Consider the following 21805-nt stretch of genomic DNA (forward strand, 5'->3'; position numbering starts at 1 on the left):
AGGCATAAGGATCCCAATTCAAGCCCCCAGCTCCCCACCTTCAGGGGGGTCACTTCACAAGTGGTGAAGCAGGTCTGCAGGTGTCTTTCTCTCCCCTCTCTGTCTTCCCCTCGTCTCTTGATTTCTCTCTGTCCTATCCAACAACGACAGCAATAGCAACAATAATAATAATGATAAACAACAAAGGCAACAAAAGGAAAAAATAGCCTCCAGGAGCAGTGCATTCAGTATCCTCCAGGAGCCCCAGTGATAACCCTGGAAACAAAAAAAAATTGAGGCTTTCTGGAAGATAGCCACTGCTAGGGATGGATAGTGGCAAAATACTTGAGGAACATGAAGTCTGCCTAAGGTAATATCCAATGAGTTGCATTAGGACCCCAAAAGAGAGCCAAGTCTGAACCCCAACTAAGCTTCTCCTCCCTTCCCTATCTCCCGCCCAGAGGTTAAGACTGAATCACCAACACAGTCCTATTAGACTATAGAAGCTAGGATTTGATTGAACAACAGTTACTCTCTCCAGTACCCAAAGTGCTAACTTTGCATCCAGAAATCTTGATGGGAATGGGAGAGGTACAGCACCCACTTTCCCAGTGCATGAAGACCCAGGTTTAATCCCCTAACCACCACATAGGATCACCATACAAAGGTGAAGCTTCTCAAGTGCCAGAACAGCACTGTGCTTTCCTGCCCACTTTCTTTTGCCTTTGGGGGGGGGGGGGTGGGCTAGGTGGTGGTGCACCTGGGTAAGTGCTCACATTACAATGTGCAAGGGCCCGGGATCCAACCACTGGTCCCCACATGCAGGGAGAAAGCTTCACAAGTGGTAAAGCAGTGTTGCAGGTGTCTCTCTGCCTCTCTCCCTATCTACTGGTCCCCTCTCAATTTCTTTCTGTCTCTATCCAATAATTAATAAATAAATAACTAAAAAGAGAGAGAAAGAGACTACCAGAAGCAGTAGAGTCATGCAGATATAAAGCCCCAGTGAAACACTGGAGTTGTGGAGTTGTCATGTGGCAACAAGCCCCAGCAATTAAACAAGCCCTGACAGTTAAATAAATGAAGGCACTTTGTGACAGAGCCTAGTTGGGAACACTCCTAGTTCCTCTGATGTCTTGACTGACAGGTATGACACCTGATTTTCACAGAAGGAAGGTGGAAGTGTCTAGAGATTGTTAGTCCCCTTCTCTCATTACCTCACAAATCTACATCCTTCGCCGTGTGATTTGGCTGCCCCCTTCCCACATTTGTACACGTTTGCATGCAACACAGTGTGCACACACCCTTGTGTGTAATGCAGTACAGACATATACACATGCGTGAAACAGTGCACATGCACACACTCATAAACTGAGGCACACAATATACACAGCACATGGGCACACACACACACACACACACAGAGTTTAACCAACAGAGCATGAACAGAACTGTGCTGCCATAGCTCCAGCCTTGACCATAGACTTTCCCTAGAGCTTCTCCATCTTGTCTTCTGGCTACACACACAGTAAGACAGTACTAGAAAGGGTTATCCAGGTCTCTTATAGGGGAGCCCTTAGATGAACCCAAAGTGTGGGTCAGTCTGCAGAACAAATGACCTGAACTTCTCAAAATCCAGTGTCATGAGAAACAAATAGAAAAAAATGTCAAGGCATTCTAGATTGTTAGAAAATACTGGAGAAAAATAATCAAGGCCATTAGTGACCCTTAGGAAGACCCTGGATTTTTGTTTTCTTGCTATCAGGGTTTCGAAACAGGCCTTTGTGCAATTCTACCTCTCCCAACTTTTCTTCCCTCAGATATAGTATGAAAGCAGAGAGGAAGAGGAGAGACACTACAGCACTGCTTTACCACTCATGAAAAATCTGGGTCCTCAAACACAGTAAAGTGTACATTCTACCAGATGAGCCCCAGATTCTAGATATTTAAAATCTATAAAACAAAGCTTTGGAAATATTTTTATATAGGTTGTATATTTGGTTGGTATTGAGTTAATTACCATAAATATGATCATGGTGCTATGGTTGCATAAAAAGTTTTTATCCTTAGAAAATGCTTGTTTTAGTATTTAGGAGCAATGTGCAATAGATCATAACTATCAAATGATCAGAAAAATATGTGGGGCATATGTGTGTTTTAGGGAGAATGTATGTAAATGAGGCTGCTGGTGAATAGGATGATAAGTATATAGGTAATTGTTGCTATTCTGATTTTTTTTCCCAGAGCACTACTCAGCTCTGGCTTATGGTGGTGTGGGGGACTGGACTTGGAATTTAGGGACCTCAGACATGAGAGTCTATTTGCAAAACCATTATGCTATCTACCCCTTTGATTCTTTAAATTTTTTAATTGGGGGATTAATATTTTACATCACCAGTAAATACAATAGTTGTACATGCATAACATTTCTCAGTTTTCCACATAACAATACAACCCCCACTAGGTCCTCTGTCATCCTTTTCCAGGACCTGTACTTTCCCCACCACACACCCCAGAGTCTTTTACTTTGGTGCAATACACCAACTCCAGTTCAGGTTCTATTTGTGTTTTCTCTTCTGATCTTATTTTTCAACTTCTGCCTGAGAGTGACATCATCCCATATTCATCCTTCTGTTTCTGACTTATTTCACGTAACATGATTTTTTCAAGCCCCATCCAAGATGGGCTGAAAACAGTAAAATCACTATTTTTAATAGCTGAGTAGTATCCCATTGTGTATATAGACCACAAATTTCTCAGCCACTCATCTGTTGTTGGACACCTGGGTTGCTTCCAGGTTTTGGCTATTACAAATTGTGCTGCTAAGAACATAGGTATGTTTTGGATGGGTGTGTTGTGTTCCTTAGGCGATATCCCCGGGAGAGCAATTGCAGGATCATAGGGTAGGTCCATCTAGCCTTTGAGAGGTCTCCAGACTGCTCTCCACAGGGGTTGGGCCAATTGACATTCCCACCAGCAGTGCAGGAGGGTTCCTTTGACCCCACAACTTCTCCAGCATTTATTGCTGCTACCTTTTCTGATGTATGACATTCTCACAGGAGTGAGGTGGTATCTCATTCATGTCTTTATTTGCATTTCTCTGACCATCAAAGACTTGGAGCATTTTTTTTTCATGTGTTTCTTGGCCTTTTGGATTTCTTCAATGATGAATATTCTGTCCATGTCCTCTTCCCATTTTTGGATGGGGTTATTTGTTCTCTTCTTGAGTTAGGCAAGCTCTTTATATATTCTGGTTATTAGTCTCTTGTCTGATGTATGACCTGTAAAGATCTTCTCCCATTCTGTGAGGGGTCTCTTAGTTTGGGTAGTGGTTTCTTTTGCTGTGAAGAAGCTTTTTAATTTGATGTAGTCCCATAGGTTTATGCTTGCATTAGTCTTCTTTGTAATTGGATTCGTTTCACTGAAGATGTTTTTAAAATTTATGCAAAAAAGAGTTCTGCCAATATTTTCCTCTAAGTATCTGTTCATCTCTGGCATATGGTATTGTGTGGAGTTGAACCAGAGACTTCAGAGTCTAAAGCATGAAAGTCTTTCGCATAACTATTATGCTATATCTCCCACCCACTGTTCTAATTTTTTTTTTCTAACATTTGAGGCATTTTCAGAATACTTGTTTGAGAGAAGGAAAACTGGAGGTCACCTATGTCATTGTCACCTCACCCTGTAGAGGGAACTAGGGATGCACTCAACATCATACCAAAAAGGGGTACCTTTTGTTCAAAGAATTTTGCTGCCCCCACTCCTGGAAAAATTACGGGCAGACTTTTGTGAGGGCTCTGTGCTTCAGTTTCTCCAAGTTTAAATCAGGGTGACTTCCTTAAGGTCATGCACAGACCAAGTGGATATGCAGGAGATGGGAGGAACCCTGATTGTGGAATCCCGGTCTAGACCCTTAACCCTACCCCAACCAGCCAGTGTCCTCTCCGCTGCCAAGCTTCCAACAAGAGTGTCCTGGACCAGGTTTGTGGTCACCTGGTTTCTGATGCCTGGCCCAGGGGCCTTCAGCTTGGCCTCCCTACCTACTGCCAGGGATCTACAGTATCCCTGCTGAAAGACCAGTTCCTCAGAATTGTCTGCTAGGCAGACACAGTCATTCCTGATTGGGCAGTGGCAGCTGCAATGGTGGAGGCAGGCTCCTTCATGCAAAGCAGGGTGCCTGGAAACTCACCCCCACCCACCCTCCTCACCCCTGCTCCTTCTCTCCAGCTGAAGTACTGTTCACTCAGGCAAGAGAGAAATGCTACTGAGGTCTGAGGTTCTGGTCGTGGAATGGGCATCAAAGCATGGGCAGTGGATGCCTCAGAGCTGACCACTAACCTGACCTTCCCAAATCCAGGCCAAAGGTGAGGAGTAGGGCAGGTGACCTCCAGGACTGCTGCCCCCATGCAGGTAGCTCCTGTGCCTGCAACTGCCCTAGTCTCCCACCCTGGGAAGATAAGCCTAGCCAGTTTCATGTGTAAGAAACATTCCTAGGCCAGAAGGTTATGCAGCCTGCTGCCTATGTCCTTTCTCTCTTTTGGTCTTCAGCTGACTGGGTCATAGAGTCAATCATTTATTCAGGAAACAAATAATAGAGTATCTGCTATATGCTAGTCACCCTTTCCTGGAGTTGGTGGCTCAGGGAAGAATTCAGAAATATGGTGGTGGAGGGCAGTATACGGCATACTAGAAGATAAATATTAGGGAGAAAGCTGGTGCAGGGAAGGGGACAGGGAGGAGATAGAGAGACAGGCTCTGCAACAGGCTCAGAGAAGACCTTCATGAAAAGGTGACTTTGTATAATAAATCAAAGGTATGGGTTTGGGGGAAGGGATCTTGCAATGGATCTCAGAGATTAGTGAACAGAAAGAAAAGTAGATGCATAGTCCTGATGTTGGAGTGTCTCTGGGTTCATGGGATATCCCCTTTTCCAGAAGCTAGGGTAACTGGGGCAAAGTGTATGAGGTGGGACAAGGAGGAGGGAGGAGAAGAGGTGAGAACGTTCATAAGACAGTCAGTCCTGAGGTGACTGCCCAGGTTTGGGTTTTTGCTCTGCAGAGAAAGGGGAACTGTTGGAAGATTTTGAGCAAAATGATGGCATGATCTGACTTACAGCCTAGAAAGTCCCCTCCCGTACCTGTAAGTAGACTAAAGGGGTAGAGGTGGAAGCCAGGAGGCCTGTTGCAGGGAAAAAGCAAGAGGGATGGTGGTCTGACCAGGGAAGAGGTGGTGGAAAGTACCTCAAAAAAAAAATTGGGACTGGATATTTTCTGAAGTTGGTCTGATGGACTTTACTGGGCTGTGGGCAGCTGTAGGACAAACAGGGCTGTGGAGTGTGACCAGGAGCTCGGTGTTAGACAGTGGATCTGAGGGACTTGTTCCACATACTGTTAGAGAGGCTGAGTGGGCAGTGGGATGAGTCAGGTTCAGAGGAGAAAGGAAACTGGCAACTTTGGGAGTTTGCAGTGTAGGAACAGAGCTTAGAGCTAGAGACTCACAGCCTGAGCCAAGCAGCTGCCAAAGTGAAAGGTGAGAGAACTAAGTGGTGTATGTAGCTGGATCACTGACTCTTCTTGTTTCGTCCCCAGTGCCACATGGACCAGAGTGGTGCTCTGGCTCCTCTTTCTCTCTCATATGAAACTCAATATATGTGTCATAGAAGGTAAATAGGGAGTTGGGTGGTAGCACAGCGGATTAAGTGCAGGTGGCACAAAGCGCAAGGACCAGCGTGAGGATCCCGGTTCGAGCCCCCGGCTCCCCACCTGCAGGGGAGTCGCTTCTCAGGTGGTGAAGCAGGTCTGCAGGTGTCTATCTTTCTCTCCCCCTCTCTGTCTTCCCCTCCTCTCTCCATTTCTCTCTGTCCTATCCAACAACAATGACATCAATAACAACAGCAATAAAACAACAAGGGCAACAAAAGGAAATAAATTTTAAAAAAAGAAAAGAAGTGAAATGAGTCTTTGAAAAAAAAATTTTGTTGTCATCAGGGTTTCATCGCTTTAGACTGACTTTTTCAGATAGAGGCCGACATGGAGAGACAGAGAGCTGGAAATACACTGCAGCCCCAAAGCTTCCCCCAGCCTAGTGGCAGCCAGGGCCAAACCTGAGTTGCACACAAAGCAAAGTAGCCACCTTTTCAAATGAGCTAGCTTGCCAGCCCTAATTTATTTTTTATATTATTTTGTTTTATTTTGCCACTAAGGTTATCACTGGGATTCGGTGCCTGCATGGCTCCATTACTTCAGAAGGTCATTTCTCTTTCTTTTTTGATAGAGGATGAGAGAGATAGTGAGGGGGAGAGAAAGGGGAAGGACAGCACAGCCCTGCTGTACCATTAGTGAAGTGTCCCTCACCCCTGCAAGCACACCCCTGTGGTGGTCAGTGGCTTAAATCAGGGTTTTGCACATGGTAATATGTGCACTCTGCCAGATGAACCACCTCTTAGTTCTCCCAAAAAGTGTTTGTAAAAGGAGAACTGAGAAGTCTTAGAAGATGAGGAAGGGGCAAATAGTGGGAGGCCAGGAGGTGGCACAGCTGGTTGAGCACATGTTATGATGTGTAAGGACCTGGGTTCAAGTCCACTGTCTCCACGTGCAGGAGGAAAGCTTCATGAGTGTCTGCAGGTGTCTCTCTTCCTCTCTATCTCCCCCTTCCCTCTAAATATCTGGCTGTCTTTTTCAAATAAGTAAATATAATAAAAAATTAAAATGAGAGAGAGAATCGAACATCTGAGAATGTGGGGTCCAGTACTGGGACAGCCCACTGTCCACTCCACATCATGAATGCTGTCGGAGTTGGCAACAAGAAAGTCACAGTAACCTTGAGAAGGGTCACCGCCTCAGAATGCCTAAGGCAAAAGAGAGATTAGTGTTAGACAACCAAAAAGGACAATGTTTTGAAGTATTTACCTGTGGATGGGAAAGAAAAATAATATTGAAGGATTAACAAAATAGCTCACGTGGGTAATGCACTGCTTTGCCATGTGTGTGGCCTCAGTTTTCAAGCCCAACTCCCACAACACTGAAAGAAGCTTCAGTGCTGTGATCCCCTTCACTCTGTCTCTATCTTTAAAAAAGAAAGAAAGAAAAAAGATAATAATGGAATAGTAGACATGGAAGTGAGTTCAAGGAACCATTTATTTTTATTTATTTATTTATTTTATATTTATTTATTTATTCCCTTTCATTGCCCTTGTTGTTTTATTGTTGTAGTTATTGATGTTGTCATTGTTGGATAGGACAGAGAGAAATGGAGAGAGGAGGGGAAGACAGACAGGAGGAGAGAAAGATAGACACCTGCAAACCTGCTTCACCGCCTGTGAAGCGACTCCCCTGCAGGTGGGGAGCCAGGGCTCGAACCGGGATCCTTATGCCAGTCCTTGTGCTTTGTGCCACCTGCACTTAACCCTTATTTTTATTTTTAGATGAGAGGATTAAGAATTTGTTGTTTGCAGATGGCAGTGTTCCAGAATCATCGGATAGTTGCTACAGTACCTTTGCTGTATTGTGTGTGTGTGTGTGTCTGTGTCTGTGTCTGTGTCTGTGTCTGTCTGTCTGTCTTAGGGGCAGCAGGAAGAAGGCTGAGTGCTAATGGTTAAGGGGGAATCTGAAAAGTTAGCTTCTTCCTGATTGTTCCCATTGTGTCTTTGAACAAGAAACTGCAAAGTCCAGAGCTGAGAGTGACATGGAAGAAGAGATGAGAGTGTGTTTTTTGGGGGGGGATGGGGGCAGTTGTTGTTTTAGAGAGTAAGGGGGCGGCCTGGGAGGTGGCACAGTGAATAAGGCACTGGGCTCTCAAGCATGGGGTCCTGAGTTCAATCCCCAGCAGCACATGTACCAGAGTGATATCTGGTTCTTTCTCTCTTTCTCTCTTAATCTCTCTCTCTCTCTCTCTCCTATCTTTCTCACCAATAAATAAATAAATAAAGTATTAGAGAGAGAGAGAAAGGGGAAGAATGACCAGGAACAGAGCAACCATGCTGTTTCTGTATAGAGCTGGCTAGTAAATATTTCAGCTCTACAGACCATGTGACCTCTATTGCAAATACTCAACCCTGCTGTGGCCACACAAAAACAATCACAAGCAACTTAAAAAGAAATGAGTGGGGGCAGGGTGGGGGAAGGATTTAGGAAGCACACCTATCACCATGCATAAGGACCAGGGTTCAAGTCCCCTCTCCCCACCTGCAGGGGGCCGGTGCTTCGTGAGTGGTGAAGCAGGTCTGCAGATGTCTCTCTAACTGACTCCACCTCTATTTCTCTCTCTGTCCTGTCAAAATTATTTTCTACACTACACTACAGAGGCTCAAACCCAGCTCCTTCCATATGGTGGTATATGCATTTAACTGAGTGTACCACTGCCCAGCCCCTCAAATAAATTTACAAAAAATGGCTGCTGGTAGTGGTGGATTTGTAGTGCCAGCACAGGACCCCAACAATAACCCTGGTAGCAAAAGAAGGAGGGAGGGAGGGAGGGAGGGAGGAAGGAAGGAAGGAAGGAAGGAAGGAAGGAAGGAAGGAAGGAAAGGGGGCAGGCAGTGGCACACCTGGTGAACATGTAATGTGCTAGGGCCCAGGTTCAAGCCCCCAGTCTCCAACAGCAAGGGGAAAGCTTCACGAGAGGTAAAGCTGTGCTGCAAATGTTTTTGTCTTTCTCTCTTCCCCTCTCTATCTCCCCCTCCCTATTTATTTCTGTTTTTTAAATAAATGAATAAATAAAACATTTGTTTTTTTAAAACCAGGCACACTTGTGACCACCCAAAAGAAAACAAAACAAAAAATGGAAAATGTGGCAAGCTGTCTTTGTTCTGCTAGCCAGAAATTGCCAGCTCCTAGTCTAGGATCCAAACTCTAAGCCAGTGGTCCTCAAAGTGTGGTTCCCAGACCAGCAACATTGATGTTACCAGAGGCCTGCTCCCAAATGCAGGTTCTCAGGCCCATCCCACATCTGTGGAATCAGGGATTCTTGGTCAGCACATCATTTCAGATTCAGAACAAATGTGTTTCCTTTTTCCTCTTCTCTCTCAGATAAGGGAAACAGGGCCTGACTTCCTCAGGTGTTCTCCAAATTCTCTTCCCTCTCAATGATGAGGCAAAAACAAAGGTTCCCGGTCACAAAAGTTCTGAGCCCCAATGGAATTGAGGTCCAGAGCCCTCTGCTCATCTTCCTCTGGGAATTCAGAATGAAATTCTTTTGAAGGTGCAAAAAGAAGGAGTTCTGGCTTCTATAATCGCTTCTCCACTGGACTTGAATGTTGGCCAGTCAATCCATACCCCCACACTATCTCTGTCCTTAGTAGTTTAGAGCTCTGGAAAGTGAGGTTCTGGGACACACTGGCAAAGTCACTGCGTAGAGAGGTTGGAATGGGACCATAGTAGCATCTGAAACTTGGCCCACCTCCTGACCTTAATAAATTTCAGGAAGGGCTGGAGAAAGTATAATGATTATGCAAAAAGACTTTCATGTCTGAGGCTCCAAAGTCCCAGTTTCAGTCCCCTACTCTACCATAAGCCAGAGCTGAGCAGTGCTCTGGTAAAAACAAAGAAGCACAAAGCACAAGGACCAGCATAAGGATCCCATTTTGAGCCCCCGGCTTCCCACCTGCAGGGGTTCGCTTCACAGACGGTGAAGCAGGTCTGCTAGTGACTCTCTTTCTCTCCCCGTCTCTGTCTTCCCCTCTTCTCTCCATTTCTCTCTGTCCTATCCAACAACGATGACATCAATAACAACAACAATAAAAAAAAGCAAGTGCAGGGAGTCGGGCGGTGGCACAGCGGGTTAAGCACATAAGGATCCTGGTTTGAGCCCCCAACTCTCCACCTACAGGGGGAGTTGCTTCACAGAAAGTGAAGCAGGTTTGCAGGTGTCTGCCTTTCTCTCCCTCTCTCTCTCTTCCCCTCCTTTCTCCATTTCTCTCTGTCCTATCCAACAACAACGGCCAATAACCACAACAATATTAAACAACAAGGGCAACAAAAAGGAAAAATAAATATATTTAAACAAATTTTTAAAAAAGCAAGTGCAACAAAAGGGAAAATAAATAAATATTAAAAATTAAAAAACAAAGAAGCAAACAAACAAAAAATTGAAAATGGTTTCCATGGGGAAAGTGTCCTAGAGAAAGGAGAGGAAAATGGTGGTGTGACTTAATTTACTTTTGAAACTGATGCTCTAGCTGCTAAACAGAGTGTGGGCTTGGGATGGGGTGGGGGAGTAATTAGTAGACAGGTCTGGGAGTTTGAGTGACAGGCAACAGCAGCTCAGCCCAAGGGGCAACAGCAGGAAAGTTAAACAGGTGACCCAGCAGCTGATACAGTGACCAGAGTCTTGAATTTAAGATCGTGAGTTCAATCCCTGGCATTGACATATGCCAGAGTGATTCTCTGGTTCTTTCTCTCTCCCTCCCTCTCTCTCTCTCTCTCTCTCATTAATAAATAAGCCAGTCTTTAAGGGGAGGAAAGGGGAGGGTAAAAGAATGAATGCTGGTGGTCTGGCGGTAGCGCAGCGGGTTAAGCACACATGGCGCAAAGCGCAAGGACCGGCGTAAGGATCCCGGTTGGAGCCCCTGGCTCCCCACCTGCAGGGGTGTCACTTCACAGGCGGTGAAGCAGGTCTGCAGGTGTCTATCTTTCTCTCCCCCTCTCTGTCTTCCCCTCATCTCTCCATTTCTCTCTGTTCTATCCAACAATGAACGACATCAACAATAACAATAATAACCACAACAAGGGCAACAAAAGGGGAGGAATGGCCTCCAGGAGCAGTAGATTCATGGTACGGGCACTGAGCCCCAGCAATAACCCTGAAGGAAAAAAAAAAAAAAAAAAAAAGAATGAATGTTGTCTGTCATTTTCATTGCCTGTTGGTACAAAAACTCTCACCACCAGCTTGGAGACTTAAAACAACTTTTGTTATGCCAGTTTCTATAGCTCAGGAGTTCAGGCACAGCTTTCCTAGGTCCTCTACTTCCAAGTTTTCTAAAACTGCAATTCAAATGTTGACTAGGGCTGGGCTCACATCCAGTCTTGACTAAGGAAGGGTCTACTTCCAAGCTCACACAGTTTGAAGGCTTCTCTTCTCTGTAGGGTGTTAGTCAGAGCCCCTTGCCTCCTGTATATTTCCACCATGACAGCTTGTTTCATCAGAGCCATTACAGGAAAGAGTCTGCTAACAAGATAGAAAGCATGACCTTAATCATCTGATTACAGGATAGCATTCCATCACCTATATATTAGGAGCCAATCACTAGGCCCAACACACACTGAAGAGGAAGTGGAAGGGAGTGGTCTCCAAAGGGCATGAGTCCCAGGAACCAGGGCTTAGAAGAATCTGAGAAGCTGTCTTGCTTAGAAACTGAGCAGGAGCACCAGCAAGCCATGGAGGGATGGAGTTAGGGTCAGGGAATCCTTGAGGATGACCCTCGGAGATGGGGGTACTGCCTTCTGGGGTCTGGAAGACAGTTCAAAGCCCAGAAATTCCCTTTGGGGCTACAGTTTTGCATGATTTGGGCAGCAAATAAATGCCTCAAGGCTCTTTGTAAAGCAATCATGAAATTGTGGAAGGATTCCAGGAAGCCTTGCAGAGGGAAAGTGGAATGAGTGGAACCTGTGAGCCTTGTGAGTGATACTGCTAATGAGAGCTATAGGGAGGTCTGGGAAATAGCTCTTCCATGTGCACAAACTAGATTCAAACCTGGTGCCCTCCACACTGAAGGCTGATTTGGTGCTGTGGTCTCTTTCACTCTGCCCTGTCTATATCTAATATAGATAGTGCTATATAAGAGCCAGGCATTGGTGTACCTGGTAGTGCACTTGGTAGAGCATACACATTATCATGAGCAAATTTTACTTTTTTAGTGGGTTTTTGTTTGTTTGTTGTTTGTTTGATTTTTAACCAGAACACTGCTTAGCTCTAGCTTATGGTGGTACAGGGGATTGAACCTGGGACTTTGGAGCCTCAAGTATGAGAGTCTCTTTGCATAACCATTATACTATCTACCCGTCATCTAAGTTCAAGAATCCAAGTTCAAGCCCCCACCTGCAGGGGGTGGTGAGAAACCTCAAGAGTGATAGAGCAATACTACAGGTACCTCTCTCCCTCCTCACTCTTCTATTTTTCTCTGTGTTGTCTATCAAATAAGAAAGGAAAAGCCACAACAACAAAGAAAAAAAGAAAGAAAAAGAAAGAAAGAAAGAAAGAAAGAAAGAAAAAAAGGAAAGGAAAAAATGTCCACTGAGGGTGGGGAGTGGGAGAAGCCATGGTGAATTCTTTGTTCAGGCACTGAGACCCAGCCATAACCCTGATGGCAGAAAATAAAATAAATATCTATATATATATGTCCATAGATAGGCCTTTATAATCCCAGAGCCTCCTGACCTTTCTTAACCACCTCCCTCCTACTTTGCTTTTCTTTCAGAATCATCCCTCTGTGAAGAAGAGACCAGGTTGTGGCAAGTGAGACCAGCTCCATGTATCCAGAATCGACAACGGGCTCCCCGGCTCGGCTGTCCCTGCGACAGACAGGCTCCCCTGGCATGATCTACAGGTATCCTCCCCACCCCCACCCCACTCAGGCCCCTCTAGGGTCCTTCCTGCCCTGTATGAAGAGGTCCTGGGGATCTATCAGACTAGAGATGCATGTGAGTGAAGGACTTCTCAAAGGAAAGGAACAGAAGCTTTTCCAAGTGGGAAAGACAGCACCTGGGTGAGGTGGAACCAGGAGTCGACTCCTGTCTTGTCCCTGACTTGTAGAATTTTCCAGTGGAGGGCCCCCTGCCTGGCTTGCTTCAGTCTTGCACACATCAGCTCCTAGTGCTCCTGTCAATTCCCCAAGATCCCCCCCCATACTCTGAATGAGGCCTAGTGCGTTGTGACCCATGAGGGAATCTTACTCACACTTTCAAAGGTCCAGGAAGGGAATGGGTGGCCTGCACTTCCTCCTTGTGGAATCCAAACCCAGTGCTGGTTCTGTCTGCTTGGTAAATGGCCCCTCTTGAGGGAAGGCTTGATGAGATCTGCTGATTCTTTCTATGGGCAGAGAATAGAACCCAGATGACATTCTTTGCCAGTAAAAAGCAGGGTCCTAGGTGGAGCTCTCAGGGTCCACCAGGCCTGAGACAATTGGCCTTTTCTAGACTGGTGTAGGCTGAGCCAGAGTGTCTGTGGGGCCTGCAAGAAAGGGTATGTCCTTCATTCATGAAAACCCTAGACAGAACCCCACATTCTCTATGCACAGACTGCCAGCATGTGGGGTAATGACCCATGTTGGTGGGGTGGGGGGTGTCTTAGTCAATGCTGTCACACACACCTCTTGTCTGTATAGGGATAGACAGACAGACCAGGCACCAAAGGATCCTAGGACCTCAGTCTTTAAGGGCCACTGGGTGGCACTGTCGCCCAGCACTTGGTGGTGGGCAGGCCTTGCCTGACCTCAGTGCATGGGTTGAGGCCAAGCTGAGGGGGTCAAAATCGCAGCTGGTTGTACTTCCCCTTGGTTAATGACAACTGTGGACTCTCTCCTTCTTTTCTTTCCTCCATTGCTGTCCGAAGTACTCGGTATGGGAGTCCCAAAAGACAGCTGCAGTTTTACAGGTAAAGAAAGACCCTCCTTCTTCCTTAAACCTTAAAGCTGGAGGCAGGGGGTGGGGTCAGCCCTAGTGGGTATGTTGTGCTTCCTCTATCTCTTCCTCCATCTCTCTCTCTCTCTCCCTCTCCCTCTCCCTCTCCCTCTCCCTCTCCCTCTCCCTCTCCCTCTCCCTCTCCCTCTCCTCTCCCCCCTGCCCACCCTCACTGCATCCTGTGATGGCCCCATGAGAACTGTGCCCTTGGACTGATTGCCTAAGATACTCTTCTCAGATTTACTTTGATGTGAACAAATTCACCTCTGACACGTGCTTGGGTCCCAGCAGATCCACCAGGAAGCCTTATCCTTTTACCAGGGGGAGGCATTTTTCCCTAAGTCATTGGTTCCTGCTTCTCTGGTATTCGAGTAAAAAATGATAAGATGTCTCTTCTTATCTTTTCCTTGGATGTGAACTGATCAGTCACCTACTGAGTATTTGTGTTATTGGAGGCTGAGACCTGCACCCTGGGTTGTGTGCCTTCAGTCTGGCCTGCCTCAGAGTCTGGCTGGACCCAGTGATGTCCTCTGATGCCTTTCCTTCCCTCTTGGCAAATTAGCACACTGGTATCCCAGGAAAGAGAAATGGACATGGGACTCAAGCTGGTTGCCTGAGAGGAGGCTATTAGGTGGTAAGTCCTCTTGGGTGTCCCTTTCTCTCTTTCTGGGTAACTTCTTCCTTACCTGTAAAGTAGGGCATACCCCATGAATGGGTGTACTTCTTAGAAAGTCTCTAATGCTAAGAAGTCACTTTGATGTGTTTCTCTCATCTGGGAAAATGTTAGTGGTTCTCAGAGCTCTGACAAGCTCTGCTAAGCCTGCAATGTATGGGGACTGATCTGACTCCTGGTGGCATGTCCCTGGTAACTTGCCATTTAGACCTGGGTCTCCAACAGGTCTCTCTATCTAGAACCAGCTGCCTGGCACTGAGCATCTCTGGTGCTGGAGTTCGTGGGATGTTACTCCTGAGGCACCAGGAATAGAGTAGGACAGAGTCAGCAATGAGCTTCCATGTGGCTTTCCTTCCCTGGGCACCGTCAAAGTCATCAAGATCATTTTATCTTCTGAAAGTTCTAAGCTTTAAAGAGGTGGCCAGGCCTTTGATTCTGCTGAAGTTGGTTGTTGCTGGATATAATTTTTACCTGAATTAGATCAGAATTTGGGTTTTTAAAAATGTTTATGGGAGGTGGGGGGGGCACAAAAGGGAATGATTAGTGCTATGTCATAAAATGTCAGAATGAGTATGATATTTGCCCCAGAGGGGCTTGACAGGCCAAATGTACACTTTACCCTCATCCTCATTCCAGTCTTCTATTCTGGAGAGGAGGAGTAAGTTGAGGTAATAGATGGAAAGCCCCACCATCAGAGACCTCAGATGCTAGGGCCACATCGGGTGGGGGGTAACAAGTAAGCTGCTGAGTTTAACAATCTCAGGTGGCAGCCAACAAAATATCTCCCTTGGCTAATGTATCGATTTGCCACACATGCAACCCAGGTTCAAGCCCAGCCCTACCACACTGAAAGAAGGTTCAGTGCCATGGTTTCTTCGCCTCTCTCTCTCTGCCTCTCTGTGTCATTTTATCTGAACGTCATCCAGGAACAGTAAAGCTCCCAGAGCTGGCAAAATAATAATAATATTTAAAAACAAAAGCAGAGGTGAGAATGTTTCACACCCTGAGAAGTCCTCACAGACCCACTGAATCCCCCCCCACACACACACACCTTTTGGGAGCCCTCCAAGGAGCATTCTGTTGGGATCTGAGGCCTCCTCACCCCCTTCTGCTGTGTTTTCCAATGTCCACGGGCTCCAGCCATCCTGCCCTTTGACCCTCCAGTGTGGTTTTTCCACATAGACACTTGGGAGGGCTCTGATAATAGTCCTCTTGGTTGTACTTGGTGTGATTTTTGGATTAGACGTGCCTCTGATGGTTGTCAGCCAGCAGTGTGACTGCCCTTAACCTCCAACAGAGTCAGGTTGTACAAGACCTGCGTCCCACCCTTTAGCTACTCAGGCGAGGACAGAATAAGACCCCATGTCTGTCCTCTTCTGTACAGAGTGTTGTGTCACAAACAACCCCAGTGCCAGGGCAGGTAGCAGTGGTTTCTTGCTTCTCAGCCTGTGGGTTGACTAGAGACATTGCATCGAGTCCAGCTCAGCGGGGCTTGTTCCAGAACTACAGGATGAGTCCTGATGTCCTCCAGTACCTTTCTCTCTCTTTTTCTAAAAAAAAAAAAAAAAACATTTATTTATTTATTATTGTATATATAGAGAGAAATTAAGAGGAGAGAGGGAGATAGGGAGAGAGAGAGAGAGACAGAGAGACACCTGCAGCCCTGCTTCACCACTTGTGAAGCATCCCCCCTGCAGGGGGGCACCAGGGGCTTGAACCTGGGTCCTTGTGCACTGTAATGTGTGCGCTTAACCAGATGTGCCACCACCTGGTCTCCCAGTCCCTTTTTTTTTTTTTAATATTTATTTTCCCTTTTGTTGCCTTTTTTTTTATTGTTGTTGTAGTTATTATTGTTGTTACTGATGTCATTATTGGATAGGACAGAGAAAATGGAGCGAGGAGGGGAAGACAGAGAGGGGGAGAGAAAGACAGACACCTGCAGAACTGCTTCACCGCCTGTGAAGTGACTCCCCTGCAGGTGGGGAGCTGGGGGCTCGAACCAGGATCCTTCCGCCAGTCCTTGCGCTTGGTGCCACGTGCACTTAACCCGCTGCGCTACCGCCCAACTCACCTCCCAGTCCCTTTCTGTTAACAGTTACCCTGCCGGGCAGTATGGGCTGCAACCAGTGGGCACTGAGGAGAAATAGATGGTAACTGAACAGGACAGGGATCAGAGCTCAGCTGTGGGAGGAAAGACGATAGCAAGGAGTTTCTTGAACAGGTCAGAAGAACAGATCTGCAGTGCACCCAGGATTAGGATGTAAGAGATTAGAAAAAAATGGAGCCAAACCACTGGAACTGCAGCAGAGGGAATAGAGCAGGAAACATGAGAACAGTTCTCAGGAGACTCATTGTGGGGCCTAGGGAGCCATGTGGCAAGGATGTTGTGTTGGCAAAGGGGCCATGCCCAGGAGAAGCAGACAGGCATCATTCAGAGCATATCAGGCTGGCGACCCAGTGAGGCTGATGGCCCTGGAACTTTGAGACAAAGGAAAAATCAGTTTTATCACTGAGGCCTTTCTAGAGACTAAGCCACTACTGGGTAGCTCTCTCTAATCACAGATCCTCTCCCATTTCAGTACTTTCTGCTCTGGGTCTGGAGGCAGTGATTCCCCACCTATGGCACACTCTATTTGCAGGTTTTCTGTGTGAAAAACAGCTCAGCCTCCACCCCCAAACCCCACATGCACTGATGAACCTTTTGAGCTGTAGGGTAACCCCATGCCAGGACTTTCTGGCATCCTAGAATTACCCAGAGTGCCCCCTACATACTCACACTAGGATCACAAACATAAACAGGCTCAGCAGAGGCTCAGCCCAGAACTGGGCTACAAAACACTTTCCAACCTCAGATGAGATCATATGCAGTGAGCAAGGGTCCCTGTACCCCTGCCAGCATGGGGGTGGGGAGTGGCAGCTTCATGCCTGAGTAGCAAATTATGGCACCTTCTACTCATTTATAGGTACTAACAGTTTAGGATAAGCACATCTGGGGCATATCCCAGTGGAACAGAAGAAGGGCATCCACCACCACAGAGGTGTGTCTAGGGGAGGTCTGACCAGGACTGAAATCTACTGCTGTGAGTGCTGGGTGCATACTGTGGGGACCCTGGATGCAGCACAGGTAGGGGATGTGAGGGGCGGGTGGGCAGGGGCTACCAGCCCTGGCTCCCATCCTGCTGTGGCACAGAAAACATTGCTGCCCCTCCACCTGTGGACCAAGGGTTTATGTCTCTTGCAGGCAGGGGTAAAGAGGCAAGGTGTAACTAGCAGGGGAATTGGCACCCCAGCCAGTGCACCCAGGCTCCCAGGGGCTGAACCCAGAGCTCTTATGCCAGGAGTGGGTTCTGTCAGGCTGCACCAGGGAACTGCACTTCCCCCAGCTTTTAGGGGAAGCATTGCTCGTGAATAATTCAGCCCCTTTCGCGGAGATGAAAATGCCCTAATAGAACTAATGGACTCGCTGCCGCAAAACTCGACCCTTGTGGGACTCTCCTGGTTCACCAATTGTTTCTGACGTTCTGCAGTGACACTCCCTAATGAAAGCACTGCGCCAGAGCCTCAGAACGCCTGGTGAACCCTAATAAACTAGACTGTGTCCTCTGAACAAGCAGACGCAGGCAGGAAGGCAGGTGAGTGGCCCCCTGGTTTCTGGGGGCTAGATGGGCACCACTATCTGGGGCAGGGGATGCTGCTTGGGGACAAGTGTCCTGGAACAGAATGGGGACAGCATTGGGGGTGTGATGGAGTGATCTGCAGTTACATTCCTCCTGATCCCCAATGCCTTTTCAGAGCAGGAAAACCTCCACTCAAAATCCAGACCAGGGGCAGAGGTTGACAGTATGTCTTCTCATCTGTGGGAGCCCACAGTAGCCAGCTCAGAGCCGTCCTTTGTGCAAGGTCCCCTGAGAAGGACAGTAGGGAGGGTCAGTCGCTGGCTAGAAGCACAGACCTGAGAACTGGGCTGCTTGTCTAGGTATTGGCTTGCAATTGTTCGTGATCAGAAACCACCTCATTTGGCCGTGAGTGACCAATACCCCGTGCACTTAATGCCACCGGAATGCCCCAGCTTCCCTTGCATCCCTGCTTTCTGAGACTTTGGCTGGTCTCTCCATGCGTGTGGGATGTCTCCTTTGCCTCTGCTTCCTGTATGCAACCCGCAATTCAGACACTTTATGAGAAAGGTGCTACAGGGAGGCAGTATTTCCCATGAGTGAATAAGGTCACCTTGTTAGTTTGTGTAAAGCCTCCTGAGCACAGTCCACAGGGATAGATCTGCACAAGCAAATCCCCAGCATGGGAAGGACCTGGTGGGCACTGTCCACTTCACCATGGCTAATGAGGAGGGGGCTGGTTTTCCTGAGGAGGGAGAGTTGGCAGGTGAGGCTCACACTGAACAGTAGGGTGCTTAGGATCAGTGGTTGGGGGTCACTCCCTTTTGAGGCTCAGAAATAGGAGCCTCAACTGTCTTTTTGACCTCTCAGCTCTAGGTGGTGTCTTCCTGGGGAACCTTTTCAGGGATCTGACACTGTTCCAGCCACTTTCTCAGGAAGCTGGGAAGAAGCCAATGCAAGGGAGCCCAGAGTGGGGAGGCTGGATGTTGGCACACCCAATTGAGCACACCCATTACCATGAACAGGGACCTGAGTTCGAGCCCCCACTCCCCACCTGCAGGGAGAATGCTTCCTGAGCAGTGAAGCAGAGCTACAAGTATCTGTCTCTCTCCCTAGCTCCCCCCACCCCGCAATTTATCTTTGTCCTAACAAATAAAATAGAAAGGGAAAAAAAAAAAAAAGGAAGGCCAGGACCTCTGTTAGAGTCCCCCACTATGCCTATGCCTCTGTGTTCCTCATCCTGGTGGAGGCATGACCCCCTCAAGGGTCCTAGATAAGGAAAGATTCCTCTGAACACAAACCTCTTTGAGGATGCCAAGTTTCACCTCTCCCTAGCGCTAGGCAAGGGTCCACTATGCTGGTTCCCTGCACTGTCTGCCTCTAAGTCCCCTGGCCCAAGCCTTCCCTTCCGTAGGGGTCCACACTTGCTCCCACCGGCCACCCTTTTCTGCAGACTGCCCCTAGGGGTGCTGTAAGCAGCAAAGACCCTGGTCCCACTAAGAAGACACCTTCCACCCAGATCTCTAAACCCCACCCTCTTCTGTCTCATCAGGAATAAGCAAGTAATTAAGACCAAGTAATTATCAGCACCTGCATTTCATCTTCGTCAACATTTCCTGACAGTGATTGGCAGCTACCCAGCTCTCTCCTGCCCCAGGAGCCCATGCTCACAGGTGTCCTCTTGGAAAGACCCACCTGCTGCCAGCTCACCTCCCCCAAGTCAGCTCTGTGTCTTTTTGCCCTGATTTGACTGTCACTGGTGCCCTGTCCCATGCCTTCCCTATAAAGCACACTCCCAGATGAAGCACCAGGCACCATCTTAAGTGTCAGACTTTCCTGGACAGGCTCCTACTGGACCCACATCACAGATGTAGGAAACCAAGGTTCCCAGGGGTATAGCTGTCTGCCTGAGTCACACCATGAAGCAGGTAACTGAGAAGACTGGCCCTGTCCAGAAGCTGGGTACTCAGCCATTCTATCACCCCAGCATAGAACTTGGTTTGTCTAGTTGTTTTGTTTGGTTGGTTTTATTTGTTTTTTGCCATAGCACTGCTCAGCTCTAGCTTATGGTGATGTAAGGGATTAAACCTGGGAACTCAGAGCTGCAGGCTTCAGACTCTTTGCATAACCCCTATGCTAGCTCCCTGCCCTTTGTGGCCTTGTCTAGCTCTCCAGAGCCACAACAGACTAGATGACTTCTTCTGGATGATGTCTTGCAAGATAATGGCTATTGATCTCTGCTGTCTGGGTCTGACTGGGGATGTGTGTGCATGTCTGCTTTGGGCCCAGCTTTTTGAAAAGGCTCCTAGCATTTCTAACTCACCCAGGCCCCCAGAGAAACCAGAGAGACCTGCATTTATCAGTTAGCCACCTTTACAGCAGCTGTCTCTCAGGCCCTGGGGCACTGTCCTGGGTTTGCCAGGGAAGGGAGCTGTTACTGTCTGAGGCCTCCAGAACTCCATTTCCCACTACAAACAGAAGTCTGGAGTCCCAGATTCCCTGCATCCCCAGAGTGGCTCTCCTGGAAAGTAGGGTTTTTCTATCAAATGCCCCTGCTTGCCTTCTCTCCATGAGGGGTGGTGATAGTGAATTGTAGTCTTGGTGCAAGAGCCATCCCTGCCCTTCTGTACACAGGTCCATGTCAGAAATCTGTCAGTGGGCACCGCCAGAAAAATACCCAGTTCCTGCTGTTGTCTTGGAGTACTAGCCTGAAAGTAGACAGAAGTGCTGCCCACCTGAGCTTGATATTTAGGGTGATTAAAATGACAGGCACCAGGGCCAGGTGTTGGTGTGCCTGGTTAAGAGCACATGCTACGATGCCCAAGGACCCAGGTTCAAGCCCCAGGCCCCCACCTGTAGGGGTAAAGCTTCCCAAGTGGTAAAGCAGTGTTGCAGGTCTCTTTCTCTCCTCTCTCTCCCTCCCCCTCTCTCTCTCTTCCTATCTCCCCACCCCCTCTCAATTTATATCTTACCAAATAAATAAATAAATAAACTATTTTAAAATACTGTCACCTTAAATGCCAGGAATGCCCCCCTAGCCCTTCCTGGGGGTGATGGGACTAGTTCTCCTGGGGGAGGGAGCGGAAAGTGGGGACAGTGCTAGCTCCTCTGACTCCCAGTTCTGGGCTCCAGAATCTATCTCTACAGCTGATCCTCCACATCCTTTCTGTCTGTGCTGATGATGCCAGGGCCACCAAGCAGGCTATGCTCAGTGGAGGCATCCCTGTGTCTGTAGTGCCCCACTAAAGAGAATGCAGTGTGTAGGCATGCAGCAGCCATGATGACACCCTTCACTGATTCACTCCCCAGTGTGTGTAAGAATTAATCACTCCCCATCCAAGTCTGCACACATTTCCACCATCCAGATGAACCATCATCAGCTGAGTCAGGTTTCCTGTGGATGGACGTTTAAGTTGGTTTTCACTCTCAAGTGTATTCATCGTTCAAGATGATGATCTAGCAATAGTTCTCTTTAACCACCTCCCTCTAGCCCTGCTAAACCTATTTCCTCTACCTCCTCTTTAAATGCATCCTGTTCTCTCACTCTCTCTCTGTTATGCAAAAATCTGTGGGCTGTGGGTTGTAACATATCTAAGCACATGGAGCCCAAGGTCACATTGCTGGAACTACAGTACATCCCTCAAACAGTCTCTCTCTGTGTGTGTTGGGGGGAAGAGGTTGAAGGGAACTGGTATTCCCTTTACCAAACTTGTGAATGAAGGAATAGGGATAGGACCTTCCTGGAATGGGTCCCCCTGGATTGTGGGAGCAAAGTCACACTAGTGTGCTTCTGTGCCAGGTGTGCCCTGTGCTGCCTCCCAAAGACAGCTCTCTACCTGACACCGTAATGTGTATTCAGCCTGGAGGGCCTAGGTACTCTGCATGCTCTCTGCTCCCCTTTCTCACTTGGAGCCCTTTTGTCTTTTCCT

General features: G+C 47.6%; 1 protein-coding gene across 7 annotated transcripts in view; it reads left to right on the forward strand.

Annotated features, from left to right (window-relative positions):
- The window catches only part of KCNAB2 (potassium voltage-gated channel subfamily A regulatory beta subunit 2), a 106557-nt gene that overhangs the window by 34675 nt on the left and 50077 nt on the right, over nucleotides 1-21805 (forward strand). For 2 of the 7 annotated variants that reach the window (XM_007532764.3, XM_060201333.1), the window contains exons 2-3: nucleotides 12389-12517; nucleotides 13522-13563. In XM_007532764.3, coding sequence (XP_007532826.1) covers nucleotides 12441-12517; nucleotides 13522-13563 — 119 coding nt within the window. In that variant the 5' untranslated portion in view covers nucleotides 12389-12440. Of the gene's footprint in view, nucleotides 1-12036; nucleotides 12058-12388; nucleotides 12518-13521; nucleotides 13564-21805 lie in introns of those variants that run through there. The other 5 variants (XM_016192400.2, XM_060201339.1, XM_060201334.1 and 2 more) reach the window with 4 other exon arrangements.

This window comes from Erinaceus europaeus, chromosome 11, assembly GCF_950295315.1.
Source record: "Erinaceus europaeus chromosome 11, mEriEur2.1, whole genome shotgun sequence".
NCBI classification, from domain to species: Eukaryota; Metazoa; Chordata; class Mammalia; order Eulipotyphla; family Erinaceidae; genus Erinaceus; species Erinaceus europaeus.